This window comes from Eucalyptus grandis, chromosome 6, assembly GCF_016545825.1.
Source record: "Eucalyptus grandis isolate ANBG69807.140 chromosome 6, ASM1654582v1, whole genome shotgun sequence".
Taxonomy (NCBI): Eukaryota; Viridiplantae; Streptophyta; class Magnoliopsida; order Myrtales; family Myrtaceae; genus Eucalyptus; species Eucalyptus grandis.
In genome coordinates, this window is record NC_052617.1 from 30,329,656 (window position 1) to 30,350,401 (window position 20,746).

A 20,746-nucleotide genomic window follows, 5' to 3' on the forward strand; every position below is an offset into this window, starting at 1 on the left:
GTATTGTTACTTGTTGTTTGATTTTTGTAAAATCATGTATATTTCATTTAGGAAAAATTTCTTCATAAAAGTTGTTTGTTATCATGTCATTCATATTAGTACTTACACGAAGTCTCGCTATCATGTAGTACTTAGTCCTTTATTGCACTAGGCGATAGTATAAGGCACTAGAGGTGATTCACACGAAGTTTTATCCTCATGTAACACTTAGCCCTTCACTATGCATGACAATACTGTAAGGCTCTAGAGGTAATTCGCATGCGACTCAAGTTGTTATATAACACTTAGCTCTTGATTAAAGTAAGCAATAGTATAAGACACTAGAAGCGACTCACACAAAGTTTCATCCTCGTGCAGTACTTAGTTTTTTACTTACTTACAACTAGGGGTGAGCGCGGTTCCCGGGTTACCCGGGAACCGGAACCGAACCGGAGGAGGGTCCGGTTCCGGTTCTTATGGGAATCGGAACCAGAACCGGAACCGAAACCGAACCGGTCATAATTCAAAAAAAAAAAAGAAAAAAAACCCTAGCTTCTTCCCCCCTCCTCCCGCCCACATGATTTCCCCCCCTCGCGGACACTTCCCCCTTCCCCTTTTCTTTTTCTCTCTCTTTCTTTTCTCCCCTTTTCCCTCGTCACGTCACTTCTTGCCCCCCAAATATTTTCTTTTCTTCTCTCTCCCTCTCTTCTCTTTTCGGTTCCGGTTCCGAATCGCCTAGGGTTTCTTGGATTGCTCTCTCTCTCTCTAGAATCCTCTATTTCTTTCTCAACGAGCGCCTCCTCCCTACGCCGTCTCCGATCTCCTGCTTTCCGGGACTTGATCCGCGCGACGCCCTCCGTTCCACGGCCACTCCGATTCGGAGCTTCGATCGAGCGCTCGTCGCCGTCGATCAGTTCCCGCTCTTCTTCTTCTTCTTCTTCCGATCTCTTTATTGTTTTTTGTGGCTTGAGAGAGCGAGACAGATAGAGGGAGGGGGGAAATGGTGAGGGGGAAGACGCGGATGAAGAGGATAGAGAACAACACGAGCAGGCAGGTGACGTTCTCGAAGCGCAGGAATGGGCTGCTGAAGAAGGCCTTCGAGCTCTCCGTCCTCTGCGACGCCGAGGTTGCACTCATCATCGTCTTCCCGAGGGGCAAGCTCTACGAGTTCTCGAGCTCGACAAGACGGTAGGTTTTCCTCCGCATTTTTGCTCAAGTGACAGATTGCTATGAGCAACACTGACAGTTGCTCAACCTTCATTTCAAAATTTGGAAAAATGAAGATTGCAGAAAGATGCATTGTTACTCGATTATGTTGGGGTTTACTGGTTCCATTGGGTTGAATAGTTTATTGGCACGCTATTTCTTTTACAAGGCCTCCTAAACGTAGCGTGAGAATCTTATGCTTCGCGTGCACCTTCGCGAACCTGGCCAACGGCGAGCCCAGGTTCCACGCGATGAAGCTCGGGGGCTGACGGACTTGAGCTTCTTGAACTAGTCGAAGAAGCCTTGGGGAGTGCGCTCCTCGATGGACGGCGACTCGTTCGCAAGCGTGAAGTTGGGGAAGTTGAAGCCCTCGAAGATCGATCTGGCCACGAACGATTCGATGGAAAAGTGTCGGTGGCCAAGCTTCGCGAACCTCGCTCGCGACTCGATGAGTCGGATGGCCTCATCGAGGTTCCAGTTCGCTGCCTCCATCTCGCGAGCCATGGCTTTCCCGAAGTGCCTCACGGATGTAGTGGAGAACTTGGACGAAGTGGGTCGGGCTTAACGACGCGAGCTTGAAGCCGTCAAACAGGGGCAAGACGCCGCTCGGAGATGAACTGGAACTGAAAAGCTTGAAGCTGTCAAACAGGGGCAAGACGCCGCTCGGAGATGAATTGGAATTGAAAATTTTGAATTTAGTTGTCTATTTGGATGTAAAATATTCATATTGCTGTGTATTGGCAGGAAAAATGAAGGGCCAATGTTCGGCTTCCGAATATTCGCGCCCATTACGAAAATGAAAAAAAAAAAAAAAAAAGAACCTGTTGGAACCTGGAACCGATCCGGAACCTGTGACAGGGTAGGTTCCAGGTTCCCGATTTTGATGGGTAGGTTCCAGGTTCCAAAAATTGAGGAACCTGTACCCGAGGGTAGGTTCCAGGTTCCGGATGGAACCGAACCGGAACCGGGAACCGCTCACCCCTACTCACAACCCATTGGGTTCTCTCAACACGATGCATATCACCTCATCTTTCAATAATCAACATGCCTTGACTATAAACTATTACACTATTATTCACTCACGGCTAAGGATATTGTGCTTCGCACTTAATTCTCAATTAAAATAATGTCTTGGTCTATTTTCTTCGTGTTAAAATACTCGATAAAAATAATTGTGTGTGCGTACACAATCAGCCTAAGCCAAAAATGCAATATTTTTCTTTTAGAAAATCCCACTATTTAATATAACCCATAAAGACATTTTTGGTGTTATAAACCAACGTTTAGTATTTTCTAATTAAATACCTAAATTACTCAATTTTGGGATAAATACCCAAAATTACAATTCTCACTCAATTTGCACAAATCAACACTCAATTAAATAAAGCAAACATACCATTGCAATCAGCACGAAATCCAGCTCACCGGCTATCCCGGTATAATTTCCAGAAAATTATAAAAAATTAAATAAATGCCAAAATTAATTAAATAAATACAATTAAATACCATAAATAGAAATTTAGGCTGGAAACACCTAATTAAATACTGAAACGGGCCTGGAAAAATTCCGAACCTATTTAGATAAATAATACAACCTATCTAGTTGCTAATTAAGCTGATCTAACCACCTAACATGCAATAACGAGTAATTAAATCGCTAATCCATTTTAACTAACTATCTAAACCATACTTAACCTAAAATAATCAACCCTTAAGCATAATTAACTTCATAAGTAGAGTTTAGTGAGTAAACTCACTAGTTTAGCACCAAAACTGGTTCACGGCGATGGCGACGCAACGGCAGGCGAAACTCAAGCTTACAGCGAAGCCAACGGAGGCTCGGGAGGGCCCAAAAAAGGGCCTGAAGCTGTGGGCTCAGTCCAAACTTGAGGAAGCTACTGGTTGGGCTGAGTGGGCTCACCTTGGCTCAGTTTGGGCTGGTCTTGGCGGGGACGGGCTAGCTTTGATGCATGGGATAGTGGGTTGGGCCGAATGGGAGGAGCACAGCAAGGAGCAGCTTTGACGGGCTAGGCTACAAGCATGACTTGGTCGAGCAGATGAAGAATTCCTGGCGTGGGCAAGTGGTAGTGGGGTAGCTAGCGTGAGTTGTTGCAGTCAATGCTAGGGCTTCTGCTGGGGAGAAGTTGACTTGATGGGATCTTGCACGAAGAGAGAGGAGCAGGGCTGAATTCGATGGAGAGATGGGCATTGGTTGAGAGAGAGAAATGGAGGGGAAATGGGTAGAGGTCGAGCGGCGTGTTTCGGTGGAGGTAGACAATTATTGGTGGAGCTGTCGAATTTGGTCATTGAAGAAATTTGGTGGAGGTTGCTTTGTGGCAGCTGTAAGGGAGGGTCAGTGGAGATGGAGTGGCGGTGTTGTCGCGGCAGGGACAAAGGAAAAACAAAAAGAATGAAGCTGCAGGGAAAAGAAGATCGTAGCAGCCGACTTCGGTGAAGTAGGATGCTTGAAGAAGGAGGATTAGCGGAGGCATTCGAAGAAAGCTGGAGAAAAAAGGGGGGTAAAAGTCAAGCCAAAATATCCAATGCCATCATGTATTGATCCCCACAAGCCCACATATTCATCCCTTTTGTCCCCCAATATACTTTCTTGCATTATATTTCCATAAATAGCCAAATTGGTGCCAAATGTTGCAGCCCCCTTACCAGCCCATGAATTTCACAAATTGGACTTCTAATTCAATCCTATTTGGTCCTAAAAAATCTCAATACTAATATACTTGGTCCCCACTTATGTTCTTGCAGGCAAACTCTCACAAATAACAAGTCTTGGATAGCAAAAATGCCCACTCTCACTTCCATCCGAATTTACTTTCATTTTCCGATTTATCCAAAATTGATTTTCTGTAAAAATCTTGGGCTCACCAAAAATTTCTCGAAGGATGAGATGACGTTCCTAAAATAAATCATGACATGACAGAACTTTTAATTTCTAAAATCAGGTTCAAATTCGCAGTTAATTTCAATCTAACGATTTTAGCACGATCTAACCTACCGGGTAGCTTTTAGGAATTTTTAGTGCATTTGATCCGTGGTCGATTATTTTCAAGCCACATTGTACATCTTCAACACATTAACGACTCTCGGTTGTCGTGAAAATCTCAAAGTTTCAAATACAGATATAGGGTACATAAATGATAGAAAAATCGGTCTAGTGCTGTTCGATAGAAATTTTGTAAGCTCTTGGAAACTACGCTCGCATTTGTCTGTCCACACGAACTTCTCTTCTTTCTTCAACAGTTGAGTCAACGGTGACACTAGAGCTGAAAACCCTTCCACGAATCTTCTATAGTAACCTGCCAAACCCAAAAAGCTTCTGATCTCTATCATGGTTGTCAGTCTTGGCTAGTTGATAACTGCTTCGATCTTGGTCGGATCCACAAACATTCATTCACCTGAAATCACGTAACCTACAAATGCAACATGAGTCAACCAAAACTCACACTTACTGAACTTGGCTTACAGCTCATGATTCCTCAAGGTTTGAAGTACCATCATCAAATGCCTCTCGTGCTCCTCTGAACTCCTCAAATACATGAAGATATCATTGATAAACACGATCACAAACTGATCTAGGTTTTCTTTGAACACTCGGTTGATCAGATCCATGAAAGTAGCTGGGGTGTTCGTTAAACCAAACGGCATTACAATAAACTCATAATGGCCGTATCGAGTACGAAATGCTGACATCGGTATGTCGTCCTTTTTTATCATTAACTGATGATACCCTATCCTCAAGTCGATCTTTGAAAATATCAATGCTCCTTGCAGTTGGTCAAACAAGTCGTCGATCCTCGGGAGTGGATACTTGTTCTTGATCATCACTTGATTGAGTTGACGATAGTCGATGCACAAACGCAACGAACAATCCTTCTTCTTCATGAATAGAAATGGTGCTCCCCAAGGTGATGCACCAGAACATATGAATCCCTTATCCAACAACTCCTGCATTTGCACCTGGCGGCAGGCCTTAGAGATTGGCTTTGTCTCGAGTGTTAGCTCGATCACAAACTCGATCTCTCTCTCTGGCGGCAGGCCTGGCAATTCCTTTGGAACACATGTTTGGAAATTCATGTACCACCGCGATATCTTCGATCTTCAGCTCCTCAACTGTCATATCCATGATGGTCGCTAGGTAACCCTGACAACCCCTCTCTAACAAACGGGTTGCCTCAAGCGTTGAGATTAAGGAAATCGAGGGTCCTCCTCGACTCTCAATAAACTTGAAACTTTCATCCCCTAATGGGTTAAACTAAATCGATTTACGATAGCAGTCCATCTTAGCTTGTTGCTTGGTGAGCCAATCCATGTCAATTATCACATCGAAATCATGCATGGCTAGGACTAACAAATCTATCCTTCCCTCTCGCTCACTAATCACTAACTTGGAACCAGGACAACCAATTGTAGTTAACACCTTATCTTTTAACGGTGTAGATATGCTAACCACTGACTCCAACAACTCATGAATCAATCCTACCAGCTTAGCAAACTGTTCAACTATAGACACATGAGTTGCACCAAAATCAAATAAAACATAAGTAGCGTGGTCATTCAGCAAAATAGTACCTGTAATCACATCAGGTGCGTCTTCAACCTGTCTCCTCATGATCACATACGTCCTTCCCTGAGCTGGAGGTCTATTCAATCCACCTTGTTGTGCAATCCACGACACGAAACCCCTATTCTAACCTATCGATGGTGGCGACAGTAACTGTTGTAGTTTCCTCGGCTTTCTAGGACAATCTCTGGCCAAATGACCCAATTAGCCACACTTAAAACAAGCACCCATCCTTAAATGGCACGGGGCTGAGCCATGTCGCCTTCCATAAAAGCGACAAACGCCATTCTGACTCGGCACTTACTTGCCTACTCCATATTTCCAATTGGGCAGAACATGATACCTTCCTCCAGTCATGGGCTTCTTCCTAAACCAGTTCTTGTCTCTGCTCGAATTGAACCTTGAACTAGACGCAACAGTCTTTTCACTCAAGTTCCTCTCTATCAATTGGGCTTGATCGTATACCTCGTTGTAATCCTTCAGGTTGAATGGCACCAGTGGATTTCTCAACTCTGGTCGAAAGCGTTCCTAAACCACCAAGCTTTGTTTTCTGGATCTTCCACCAATCTTGGAGCATATTGAAACAGCTTTGCAAACTTTGCTTCATACTGATCCACGATCAGCATCCCTCGACGGAGGCACTGGAATTCCTCCATCTTCTGCTCTTAGGCACTACCCGAAAAATACTTGCTATTGAAGGCACCGAGAAAGCTGTTCCATAACGAAACTATGCCTTCTGGGAAAACTGTACCTCTAGTGGCTCTCCACTAAGTATTCGCGTTATCCTACAATTGGTATACATACAGGACAACCTTTTCCTCCTCATTGCACATCAGAAGTGCAAAGGCTTTCTCCAAGTCTTGGATCTAGAGTGATGTAGTCTTGGGATCTCCTGCGCTTGTGAACCTCGTTGGGTTCAGCTTCAAGAACTGCTCCACGAGCTTATGAATAGGCCTTTCTCTCTCAATTGTAAGTGCTAGTATGGACACCTAGAGATGGGTGAATAGGTGCGAAGACAATTTTTCGCAAGGAATAGTAGAAATATTTTGCTTTTAAAACTGAGTCTGAACAATAACAGACTTTAAGCAAGTTCAAACTTTAGCAATTAAATAGAACTACGAACAAAACAAAGGAGTTCAGGGAAGAGAATAAAAACACATAATTTATAGTGATTTGGCTTAGATCGACCCTACGTTCACTCTTCACGTTGACAGCCTTTTGGTTGGATTTCACTAAGAATCAAAAGAGATTTTATAGCCTTGGGATCTCAACTTCACAGTGAAGAGTTTCTACTGCTCTCTCACGAAGTCTCACAATGAGTTTCTCTCTTTTGAATACAGCTTTAAGCTCTGCATATCGAATGACAAGAAAATGGTAAGCTTCAGACTTTGAAAATTTTCTTTCACACATTATCAAACAACTGGAGAGTCCACCTTAAATATTCCTTTATGCCTTCTCGACCGTTGGCACTTTCCAAATGAATTCTTCCAATCTACCCATTGGATAGAATCAAACAAGGAGATCTTGAGTCGTTTGAAGATTGTGATGAAAGCTCATCAATCCTGTTCGCCCATACAATCAGAATCTTGGTTTCCATAAGTAGATTCTTTCCATATTTACTTGCAATCTGAAGAGATTTGATTTATCTAAATTGATTTCAATAAAGATAATCAATTTCGTAGGTGATATATCCATCCAAAAAGCCATCCATAAGCCATATGAATCGAAAACCTGAAGAAATAAACAAAATCTCACATTTGGATAAGTCTTCACTTTTCATAGCGTTCAGTCTGAAATTTGTCAGTGTGGACAGACTTTGACACAAAGTCTAGGAGACTTTAGACTTCGATACAAAATCTGGTCATCTTCGACTTTGACATAGAAGTTTGAAAATCTTAAGAATCAACTTTGGAAAATTTTTGTCAATTTCGAAACGTCTAAGGAGTTTTCTCCAACAATCTCCCTCTTTTTGATGGTGAGAAAACTTCCCTGCAAATTTAAGAACTTCTAACCTGCAAAACAATGCTTTAGTAGTACATGATATCCAAAAAGAATAGATAAGGATCTATGGATGGCATCGATTCTGCAACCACAAAAAACATGTTAATCTTGACAAATAAATAAACACCAAGATTAAAACGTCCACATCCATCCACAGTCATGATCATCACAAAAGTTGTTGTAGATTATAAGAGTTACCAGTCAAATAAAGTCAAATCTGCAAAAGTTAAAGTTCAAAAATAAATGATCAAAAGTAAATTTGCACATCTCCCCCTTTTTGTCAGCAGCAAAAAGTGAAGAAAATCAAGATTAAAAAGAGATAGGATGAAATCAAGTTTGTCTTAGAATTCGAACAAGCTGGAAATCCCCCATAGACTAAACCGTCTCCTCCAGCTTTCACACTGTCTCCTTTAGCTTCTTAACATCTTCGATCTTGGCAATCTGTAAAACTTGCTATTGTAAAGCTTGAACTTGAAAGTTTAAAGACTGTACCTTCTCATTGAGAGAATCTAAAGTAGATTACAAAGTAGAGTGAAGCTTCTAAATCTCATACTCTATACCATATTACTGTGCTTTTAGCTCCACAAGGAGCTCGAGTAGCCTTTGAAAGTTTGCATTAGGTTCTGTTTGCACACTAGCCTTAGCACGTTTAGTTCATGGAGTGTTGAGAGATGAGAGAACATCAACTCCTCTAATTCCAAGACTTGCAGTAGATTCTCCAATATCAGCTTCAAGAAAATGAGAAGCATAGACTTCTTCTGGGTTGGCAGGAGATCGACTGATATCATCACTTGCAAAAAGAGGAGAATAAGTACATGTCTTCTCACGAGCTCCCCCTGTTTCCTTCCCTACAGGTGGAGAAAGGAAATTTTTTTCTTGTTCTTTCTCTTTTCCAGCACAAAAGTGATGCTCTTTTTATGTTCTTCCTCCTACTTGGACGCTCCTTGTTGCTTTAGAATCCTCAGATAAGGATATTGCAACCGTTGTCTCATAGGAGTCATTCTATCCCTCTTCTTTTGCAGCTTCTCTTCTTGCTTCTTCTCTTTCTTCCTCTTCTCTTGCTTATTCTTCTCTTCCTAGTTCTTCTTCTTCTAGCTCTACTTCTTCTCTGTCTTCTTTTCCTTCTTCTCTTTGCTTTGTGTCTACTCTCCCTCCTTCTCCCATCCCCTTGGGTTGCTCAAAACCAACAAATCTTTGAAGATTTTTCAAGGCCAAGGCAGAAATGGTAAGATCATCGTCATCCTCTTCGTCCTGTAGAATAAGGGATCTTCTCTTCTTGATAGGTTCTTTCACAATTTCCTTGCCTTTACTCTTCCTTGCCACAGATTCTTCCTTAGTTTTGCTAGGAGATGCCTTTTTTAAGCGCTCTAAAGCCTTGTTTAGATCTTTTAGCCTCATCTTCAAAACCATTTTAGTCCTATAACCATAGGAGCAACAGTTCTAGAGCAAAGAGAGGCTGGAAACTCGATTTGAAAATGTTTGAACAACTTTGTAACCAGCATAAAGTAAGGCAACTATCCCTTATCCTTCATAGCAGTCCTATACATGTGCATTAGGATAGTATGAGGGAGTGAAAACTGCATGCCATTGGAGATAAAAACATAACCCGTGCTTCAAATCGGAAAGCATCAGTTTTCGAAGTAGCCTTTGGTCTGATGTAGTTTATGATGATTTTGTGTAGCAAGACATTAGAGGCTGTCATTTTGGAATAAGTGATGCTTCATTTGGGGAGTCTGTCGCTAACAAGGAATCTTGTTGCATGACTTACCGAGACATTTATTGATTGGAAACCACTCCTTTCCACCCCAATAATGTCAGCTAAAGTGTCAACATCCATCGGATATTCTTTGTCACTCATAGTGAATTTGAAGCAATTCTAGTTAAGAAAAGAAATGTTTGAATAGAAAAAGGTAGTCAACTCCAGATAAACAATAGCTGTCTTGGAGCCGAAGTCTTCAAGTTGAAGGAAAGCCAATTTTTCCCTCTAATTCACGTTGATTGAATCTAAAAAGTCACAGTTGGTCATCACTCCTCTTTTTAGCATTTGGGAATAAACCTTTTTATGATCCTTGGAATGAAAAAGCTTTGTTCCTACACCAAGCATTTCAAAAGCAATGTCCATCTTTGGCTAAAAATTCGAGAACATCCTCTCATCATCATCTTTACTTTCAGGCTGATTGATGGAACTAAAATGAGGATCGACAAGAAAGTTACAGAAAGCCTCATCTATTGGTCCTTTCTTTGCTATTCCTAAACGCTCCATTATTCTCAGAAACGACGTTTCATTCTTGTAACCGTGCTCTCTTATAAAATCATAAATAAAAGACATTGGCAAACCACCCCTTTTCAGATGATCATAAAGCTTGAACAGAACTTGGGGGGTCAAGGTGCGGAGAGGAACATCATCTTGCTCAACTTCCTCTTCCAATGGTTCATGAGGAGGATTATGCGAAGTGTCCTTCGGGTTGTGCTATGGAGATGCCTGAGGAGAGTCTTCTTCTGTAAAATTAAAATGCGTCTACCCTTAAGGTACATTTCGTGGCCCCTTACTTGCGATTTGGGATGATTTCCTTATGTAAGACATTCTTGTAGCCTAGGAGGATTTCTCAGATAGGTTCAAGAGAAAAAGATGGAAACTTGTGGAACAAACTTGAGAGTAGAGACGAGAGAGTAGAGTTTGTATTTTTAGGGTTTGGAGTGAAATGCTCAAAAGAAATACAAGAGGGTATATATATAAAGAAGATGAAACGTCATAAAGAAATAATCGAATCGTCATAACGAAAAAAGTAAACCGTTTTTTTGAAATAAAAACTGCCAAAATTCAAAAATTCGAAAAAGATAATTTCTAAAAATAACTGGATTTGGTTAAACATACCTTTATATTCCAAAAATAAAATAACTAGATTCAAGACATTCTCTTAATGAAGTAGCTTTTGGAAATTGAGTTTGGCCAGCTCTAGACTTTACTCCAAAGGATAACTAATATTCAGTTTGGAGCAAATAGACTCAAATGGATTTTTCTCCAGAGGCTTTGTGAAGATGTCTATTAGCTAATTCTTTGAATCAATGAACGGAATCATAATCTCCCAATTCTGGACATGATCTCTTATAAAGTGATGTTGAATTTCTATGTGCTTCGCCTTTGAATGAAAAATTGGATTCTTGGTGAGGTTGATTGCATTGGTATTGTCCCATTTGATTTTAGTACATCATTCTTCTATTCCCAAGTATCTTAGCTATTGTCTTATCCACAAATAATACAAATGCAATAAACCTCACCAAGAATCCAATTCTTCATTCAAGGGTGAAGCATATAGAAATTCAACATCACTTTATAAGAGATCATGTCCATAATGGGGAGATTATGATTCAGTTCATTGATTCAAAGAATCAGCTAGCAGACATCTTCACAAAGCCTCTAGAGAAAAATCTATTTGAGTCTAACTGAATATTATTTATCCTTTCGCGTAAAGTCTGGAGCTAGCCAAACTTGGAATCGGCTCCCAAACATCGTTGATGCTGAATTTTTTGAGCTCTTCATAGCTTATATCCAGCTTTCATCGGACAGGGCTTCATCTACACTTTTTGGTTCAATTTTGGAAACAAGTGCTAGAGTAATAGACTCTTCTCGCCTTTTGGATCTGGTTCGAATTCCTTCATCGATGTTGCCAATGATGAATTCTTTGGGATGACTTGACTTTTGCTTCCAATTACTGCTTAGTTTGAAAGTCTATCGATCCTCTACTTCGGTTGAAATTTATTGATCTGTTTGTTGCTCTGCTTCAAAAGTTTGTACTTTTTCAGGGGAAGTAGACTTTGTAAAGTTTGGAATAGGTTTAGACTCTTCAAGTTGAGTCTGGTCTAATTGAGTTTGCACATAATCCTAAAACTTGATGTTCATAGATTCTTCCACGGATTGAGTCTTCTTGTTAAAGACCCTGTAGGCTTTGCTTGAAGTAGAATAACCAAGGAAGATTCATTCGTTTGCTTTTTCTTCAAACTTCCCAGTTCGATCATTTGTATTCTTCAGAACAAAACATTTACAACCAAAGACATGGAAGTAAGAAAACATTTGGCTTCTTTCCTTTATAGACTTCATATGGAGTTTTCTCTAAGATAGGCCTTAAGAATACTCTATTGATGATGTAGCAAGCTGTAAAAATTGCTTCTGCTCAAAATCAAGAGGATATATTGCTCTCGATTAAGAGGATTTTGGCCATCTCCTGTAATGAACTGTTTTTCCTTTCCACAACCCCATTTTGTTATGGAGTGTATGGAGAAGAGAAAACATGTTCAAAACCAGATTCATCGTAGAACTTTGTAAAGTCTTAATTTTCAAACTTACCTCCATGATCAATTCGTATGCTTGAAATAGCATAACCCTTTTCATTTTGAACATTCTTTGCAAACTTTGAGAAATAAGAGAAGGCTTCAGACTTACTTGCCAGAAAGTAGACCCAAGTGAAACGAGAGTAATCATCCACGATTACTAGGTAATATTTCTTTCCACCAATACTCTGAGTTCTAGTTGGTTCAAAAAGGTTCATATGCAGAAGCTGCAAAGCTCGATTGGTCGAAACTTGATTTACAGGTTTAAAGGTACTTCTAACTTGTTTTCCCAAAACACATGGAGTGCATAGTTCTGACCTTTGATAAGCTAGGTTGGGAAGACCACGAACAAGCCTCTTAGAAGAAATCTTGGTAATTTGCTTCATGTTAACATGACCAAGTTTTCGATGCTAGAGACTTACTTCATCTTGAATTGATATAAGGCACTAAGAACTTTATGGGTTTACATCCAGATGATAAATATTCCCATGCCTTCACCCAGTGAAAGAATTTTCTCTAACTTTTTGGATCCTTTTTAAAATCTTTTTGAAATATTTGAAAGATCTTCTTTCAAAATAGCATTTTCCTTAGCAAGAGAATCAAAATTTTCTTTCAAATTAACAAAAAATTTATCAAATTTCTCTTCCTTCTCCGAGCTCGGGTTCTGGAAGAAGGAGAAGAAGGAACCGAGAAGAAGGTATCAGCAACAACGGGTTTTAAATCATAGATATAGATAAAATGATTTGTTTGAAAACAAAAATGCTTATTATTGATTATTGAAACAACAATCAGAAGAAGGGATCTTTTCATTCCTCTGATATGGAATTTCATTCTATAGAATCAAAGTAATTTCCTATTGCTTTAGTTTAGAATTCTTCCTTTTTAGTTCGGAAATTCTTTTAAGAGATGTTTTAAGACTAAGACAAAGTTCTTCTATGTACTTCAAAACTTTAATAGGAGTTTTTAAGTTACTTAACTTAACTTCTTGATCTAAATCTGAATCAGAGTCTGTTTCTGATTCTGAGTTTGAATCGAAATGGGCCATCAGATATATACTGGCATATTCCTCTTCACTTTCCTTGCACTCAGTGTCACTCTTGGTTTCTACTTTGAGAGCATTTTTGTATTTTTCAGTTCATCCTTTTTTTTTTCAACAAAGGACAATTATGTCTGATATGCCCATTTTTCTTGCATTCGAAGCATATTACATCTTTGCTAGTTTTGTTGTCCTCAGTCGGTCTCTTCTGGAAATTTTGCGTACCATGTTTCTTCTAGTTGAATCTTCTTCCCTTTCTATTTAACTCTTTGAACTTTTTGATCATAAGCATTAGCTCCTCATCATCCATATTGTCATCTGAATCTGTATCATTAGAATCATCGTTAGATTTTAAAGCAATCGACTTATTACCTCTTGGATCTTCTTCCTCATTGATCTGCTCCACTTCATATGATTAAAACGTGCCTACAGTTCGTCTATAGATAGAGGTATGATCCTTTGAGTTTCTCTAATTGATGTCTTCATGTTATTTCACTTTTCAGAAAGTCCATGCAGTAGTTTATTGACTTTCATTAGTCCTGAGATTAGTTGACCTTGATAAGTCAAGCCGTTTACAATCTCTGTGAAGCGACTGAACATATCGGTAATGGATTCTCCAAGCTTCATCATGAAGGCTTCATACTGTATGAGTAGAATATTGATTTTTGTTTCCTTTACTCAATCCGTTCCTTCGTAGGTTACATGCAGTTTGTCCCAAACCTCTTTTGATGTTTCACAAGAAGAAATTTGATAATACTCAGTAGAAGATAAGACACAATATAAAGAGTAGATAGCTTTAGCATCAACAGCTTGTCTCTTGGTTATTTCTGCTCGTGTTGTTTCGCCAGCATCTACAAGTTCTTTTCCTCTTTCCGAGGTTGATGTAGCTTTGTGACTGATCCTTTTTTCTACCACATCCCACTCTAGAGGATCTTTTGATCTCAAAAATTCCTTCATCTTGTTTTTCCACACATTGTACTCATTCCCATCAAAGTAAGAAGGTTTGGTGTTGCTTTGATCTTCAACCAATCTTGGAGCCAAAATACTAGTCATAGATCTTTAGGTTAGAAGTAAAAACACTTCAATTAAATAAGCAAACAAGCTCTGATATCAATTATAAGTGCTAGTATGAACACCTAGAGGGGGGGTGAATAGGTGTGAAGACAATTTTTTCGCAAGGAACGGTAGAAATATTTCGCTTTTAAAACTGAGTATGAAAAACAACAGACTTTGAGCAACTTTAGATTTTAGCAGTTAAATAGAATTACAAACAAAATAAAGGAGTTTAGGGAATAGAATAAGAACACAAAATTTATAATGGTTTGAATTAGATAAAACCTATGTCCCCTCTCCACGCTGATAGCCTTCTGGTTGGATTTCATTAAAAATCGAAAGAGATTTTACAACCTTGCAATCTCAACTTTTTAGTGAAAAGTCTCTACTGCTCTCTCACGAAGTCTCACAATGAGTCTCTCTCTTTTGAATACAGCTTTAAGCTCTGTATATCGAATGACAAGAAAATGGTAAGCTCAAAACTTTGAAATTTTTCTTTCATGCACATTATCGAGCAACTAAAGAGTCCACCTTAAATACGCCTTCATGCCTTCTCGACTGTTGGCACTTTCCAAAAGAATTTTTTCAATCTACCCGTTGGACATAATCAAACGAGATCTTGAGTCGTTTGAAGATTGTGATGAAAGCCCATCAATCCTATTCGCCCATACAATCAGGATCTTGGTTTTCATAAATAGATTCTTTCCATATTTACTTGCAATCCAAAAATATTTGATTTATCTAAATTGATTTCAATAAAGATAATCAATTTTGTAGGTGATATATCCATCTAGAAAGCCATCCATAAGCTATACGAATTGAACTCCTGAAGAAATAAACAAAATCTTGCATCTTTATTCTTCAGTAGCATTCAGTTTGGAATTTGTCAGTGTGGACAAACTTTGACACAAAGTTTGGGAGACTTCAAACTTTGACCCAAAATCTGGTCATCTTCACACTTTAACATAGAAGTCTAAAAATCTTCATAATAGACCTTGGATAAGTTTTGTCAACTTCAAAGCATTGAAGGAGTTTTCTCCAACATCAATGACTACATTCTAGCTAGAACTTTGGCAGGTGCGGTAGCGGTTGCGGCATCAGTAGCGACGACGGTGGCAGCAGTAGCGGTAGCTGTAGCAACGACGGCGGCGGCGGCGGCTTGATTCTAGGTCAACTGCCCCATCAACGCTCCCATCGTCTCAAGTGCCTACATGATCCCATTGATTCTGGGATCACCACGGGCTGCTACCCCAGCACCAACTAGAAATGGTGCAACTCCACTAGTGCAAGCCTGAACTAGCACTCTACCACGACCCCCTCAGGTACCGACCGTCATCGGCGTCCTATCCTGAGTAATAGGTTCAATGGTTCTCTTCCTAGGAGTCCTCTGCTCCTAATCACTCATAGTGCAAGTTCTTTATAGAAACCCGCCTTTCAATTCCACATAGAATTAGAAGCTGAGTGATCCTTACAAAAAAATTTACCAATCAGCTATCAATCACATGCTTTAGCATAAAATAGAGGTCATTCCTATTAACTATCCCATAACTTATCGCACCTTATCTCTCTAACTATCAACCAACTCCGATACCACTCCAGGCGGGAATGTCACACCTTGATCCTCGAGTGCGTACCCATCCCTTGATGGTCGATAAATTTTGTGACGTCCTAAGATGCATCGCCAACCTATTCATTTTTAGTGCGCATCCAGAAGCGAAACGATTACCTCTGACAACAACCAACACGAGATAGAAAAGTAGGAAACACATTCACAACCAAAACACTTTTATGAACACCCCGGTTTATATACAAGACTAGTCTAGAAACAAAACTCTACAAGCCCACTAGGCTGACGAATTCCCAACTGAAAACTCCAAGGTCTCCTGGGGATTTGGGTCCAACACTACACCACCAGGAGGGTCAGTTATACCCTTGCCAAAAGTGACCTCTAACGCCAATACTAGGACCTTGAAATCCTACAGGAGACCATCTCTGTGTCCATTGAGCTCGCGACGATACCATGCTTTAAATTGATGGGGTACCCTTTGAGGTAGACTCGCATCGACCCTGACGATGGTCCTCACAAGTTCATAAACCCAAACTCCGTGGCCCCCGAGAACAAGGATAACAGTGACCTGCTCAGTGATCCTTTTGGGCTGACCAAATCGTTCTAGAGGAACTGCCATCTAAGGATCTGAAAAGGTTGAGCCCATAACAAGGTGAGACAATATCTCAGCAAGTTCACTCCCTAAACTCTAACTAGGAAGGAAATACGCCTAGAGGCAGTTATACACATAAGTCATAAGATTTATCTTACCTCAGTTCCCTCCTCCACATCAGTACAATTCGTAAACTCAACCAATCAAATCAGTCCAATCAATTCAATACCATCGATACTATCTATCAATCAATACCATCTATCAATTCGTCGATACAATCATTGCTCATACAAGCTAAAATAAATGGTTATAGCTCTCACAAGCTGATATATAGATGGTAGCTCATACAAGCTGATATATATAGATGGTAGCTCGGACAAGTTGATATGTATAGATGGTAGCTCGCACAAGCTGATATGTATAGATAGTAGCTCACACAAGCTGATATATATTATAGTTCACTCAAGCTAATACAGTATAATGCTCTCACAAGCCAATGCTCGCACAAGCCGACGATTCAATAATGTTCACATAAGCTGATATGCGATAAATCAATCTTGACCAAGGGCATTGTGCTTTGCACACTAATTTCTCAATTAAAATAATGAACTTGGCCTAATATCATCGTGTTAAAAATACCCGATAAAAATAATCGCGTGTGGGTACACAGTTGGTCTGAGCCAAAATGCTATATCTTTCTTTAAAAAATCCAACTATTTAATATTGTGCCCAAACACATTTTTGGCGTTAAAAACCAATGCCCCAGTATTTTCCGATTAAATACCGAAATTACACGATTTTTGGTTAAACACCCAAAATTACAATCACCACTCAATTTGCACAAAATAGCATTAAATTGCAGAAACTAAGCATATCATTGTAATTAGCACGAAATTCCGGTCATCGACTATCCCGATATAATTTTCAAAAAAAATAAATAATTAAATAAATACAATTAATTACCAAATATGTAAACTTATGCCGGAAATACTTAATTAACCGCTCGAATGGGTCGGGAAAATTTACAAACCTAACTAGATAAATAGTACAACTTATCTAGTCTCTAATATATCCATTCTAACCTTCAACATGCACAAACGAATAATAAATCGCTAATCCATTCTAACTAACCACCTAAACCATACTTAGCCAAAACTAATCACCCCTTAAACATCATTAGCTCCCTAAGCAAAGTTCAGCAAATAAATTCACTAGTTTAGCGATCTGGTGAGTCCACGACGACAGTGACGCAGAGACGGGCAATAAACCTCCTACACTAAGCGGAGCCCGAAAGAGGCCCAAAATAGCCCATGAAGGCTCACGGTTGAATTGGGCTTTTGGTTCTACTTGCTAGCCACAAAAGCTTAATCAAGCGACAACAACGGTTGGAAATGGTGAGGAGGGTTGGCGGAGGTTGCTGTGGGCGATGGCGGCTGCTTCAACGACTTGGACGATGGTTTGGGGAGCTCGATGGTGGCTTGAGGTGGCTCAGGGGATGCGGCTGGGTGCGACAAGGGCACGAACGAGTGGGGTGACGGACGTGGGCTCGTGGGCGCGAAGAGGTGGCATGCGGTAGTCCTAACGGCTTTGGCGGTGTGCGATGGGCTAGGGGCATGCGTTGGTCCATTTATTGATCATTTCTTCGCCCCCCACCAGCTCTGCCCTATCCATAGCCAATTTGTAGCCCACAAACTTTCCTAGCAAGCCAATCATGTGGTCCAAATGCTCTCTCCCCCATGGCCTACGAATTTTGCAACAAATTCCCCCAAATCCACCTCAACTCTCCTTCAATTGGATCTAAATTGGTCCTCATAAATTCAACCAAGGTGTCCTCATCCAATTCAACATTTTTCCTCGTCAATTCGTCCAACTAGAATCCCAAAAACTCGATAAAAAACGGCCATTTGATTTTTATGGTAAAAAAACGGCCCTACTTTAAATTTTTACCAAAAGTCTTGGTTTGCATAAAACTCTTTAGAGGATGAGTCGACGGTCCTAAAATGAATTGCAACATGACAGAATTTTCAATTTCTAAAATCAAGTTTAAATTCGCGGTTAATTTCAATCTAGCGTGATTTTAGCTTGACCTAACCTACTGGGTATCTTTTAGGAATTTTTAGTGCAATTGACCTGTGGTCAATTATTTTTTAGCCACATTGTACATCTTCAACACATTGTCGACTCTTGGTTGTTGTGAAAATATTGAGATTTCAAATACGAACATAAGGTACCAAAACGACAAAAAAATCAGTCTAGTGCCAATCGATGAGAATTTTGCAATTAGGTGGAATCACCCACACTTAATCATATGGCTCAGTCGAGTTGACCCATCTCCAGTCTCTAATCAATTTTTAATTGTGCCATAATGACCATTGCAGACTAGCATGATTAAGTAGTCAATTTTTGGTTGAATTATCAAATCTATTGCGTTAAAATCCCTTAACGGCTTTACCAGATAGACTAGTTATCCCGTGAGTAATAAGTTTAGGGAAAAGAACTATAGGCGCATCGATGAAAAACTTGATTCATTCAATTGAAAACAGAACTAGAAATTCAAGATGTCACACTGGTTGCAGGGGCTAGACTTGGTGGCAATGGCTTCGCCAAAGAAAAATCTGGTCGAACTAGTGGAGAGAGAGAAATCTGACTTGTTGGTGGCAAAAACAGAAAAGAGAGAGAGAGAGAGAGAGAGAGAGAGAGAGAGAGAGAGAGAGAGATTTTGTGTATAATGAAGCCCCCCCCCCCCAAATGGAGGGACAAATTTTCCTTATATACTACCCAAATTAAGCGATTTCAGCCGTTCATTTGATTCGACAATTGAAATTTTGATCCAACGGTCAAAAATCGATTTTGAAGGCTCCATCATGATCTCGAGGTGTCAAGCAAGTGATCTATTGGGTTTAATTTGTAAAAGCCAAACCAAAATTGAGAATTGCGTCGAAATGTCCAATTAGGGGTTAATTTATAATTTGATGAAATTCAAGAGTCAACCTATAAAATTTTAAGAAATTGAAGGTAGAAGAGTGAATTTGATATTGAGAAAATTCCAAAACTGGTCACTAGAGGTTGAGAACCAGCTGGCAAGAAGCTGAATCGGCTAGCCCCACCGGCGGCCGATTAGACTTGTCAAATTGGTTTGGTTCGATTTTGCCGGTTTTTGATCAGTTTTTTACCAGTTTGGTTCGGTTTTTGTTGTTTCGTCCACTTGAGACCCCTGTGGGTCTAAAATTTATGCAATTTGCTCCCTTGAGAAGGAATTTTATCATTTTTAAGAAGAAATTGGTCAATTAAGGTACATTTAAGCTAATCAAACGATATGAATGTGATCTAGGGGTCTCTTATTAACCTAATCGAATATATATCTTGAAAAATAGTAGGTCAAAAGCATGAGTGCTTTGAATTGGGTCTAAAAGGCTAAAATGGTCAAATTTGCAATTCATGGGCAAAATTACAAATCAAATAAAATTGAACTGAATTAGCATCTCAATTGCCCTATCTAATGAACTACCTATGTGTAAGATCACTTATTGCATTCAAATTGACTTTGAATTAAAGCGCTCGAGCTTAGGTAAAAAATGGATCTAAGCCTAATATTAAAATTAAACCTAGATTTATGAAATTAAACCATAACCATAAATGGGTCAATTCAAATGCTTGATTTTCTTATACTTGGGAGGAAAAAATTCTTCAAATCGATAAGTTCTTGTGTAAATTTCTCAAATTCAATTTTAAAGTTGAACTTATTTTATGGAAATAAGTGAGAAACAATCGTCCGTTCGCAAGTCATAAATATTCGATTTTGGTCTCCTAATTAAGGCCAAAAATGGTAATTCGCATTTTGACCTAGCCATTTGCAAAATTGAATGCACACGCAGATTTCAGATAGTCCCTAAAGTAAATGTAAAAGAAGGAACTACACATAATTATAACTATAATAAAAGCAATTTTATTTTTGGTCAACTTAGAACCTAAAACTGAAATATTCGTAAATCAAGGTCCTTAATTGAATTTTGTGAAATTTTCAAACAAAAGTCAAATTGATATTAAAAGAAATGTTTTTGTGCATTTTTTTTTTTCCATTTTTTTGGTCAAATGTTTGACCAAAAGTCAACACTTTAGTTGACATTTCCTAAAATGTTGATTTTTTTGGCCAATTCATTGAATTTTTAAGAAATTGATTCGACGAAAGTGAAATTAAGGTTAAGTAGATTTTTTTGGGTTAAAATATCAATTTTTGACCCGGGATTGACTTTTTGATCAAAGATTGACCAAAAAATCAACTCGAAAGTCAACCGTTTGATTTTTTTGGTTTTCCTTGAAAATGAACTAAAAATTGCTTAAAAGCGACAATGGGCGAAAGAACACTTCAAGTCGCCTTAACTTTCACATTGCTTTAATGACTTA

At 39.4% G+C, this 20,746-nt stretch overlaps 1 protein-coding gene across 1 annotated transcript; it reads left to right on the top strand.

Annotated features, from left to right (window-relative positions):
• Nucleotides 1-580: 580 nt before the first annotated feature.
• LOC104429295 (agamous-like MADS-box protein AGL14) lies at nucleotides 581-2,050 on the top strand. Its single transcript, XM_010042170.3, has 2 exons — nucleotides 581-1,167; nucleotides 1,355-2,050. The coding sequence occupies exons 1-2, from the start codon at nucleotides 980-982 to the stop codon at nucleotides 1,452-1,454; spliced, it is 288 nt and encodes a 95-aa protein (XP_010040472.2). The 5' UTR covers nucleotides 581-979; the 3' UTR covers nucleotides 1,455-2,050.
• The last annotated feature ends 18,696 nt before the right edge of the window (nucleotides 2,051-20,746 follow it).

What these genes read in the sequence shown, in the direction of transcription:
- LOC104429295 (XM_010042170.3), top strand. Translation starts at nt 980, where the DNA reads ATGGTGAGGGGGAAGACGCGGATGAAGAGGATAGAGAACAACACGAGC. An exon ending in TTCTCGAGCTCGACAAGACG is followed by an intron (nt 1,168 to 1,354) that starts GTAGGTTTTCCT and finishes TTCTTTTACAAG; the next exon opens with GCCTCCTAAACGTAGCGTGA.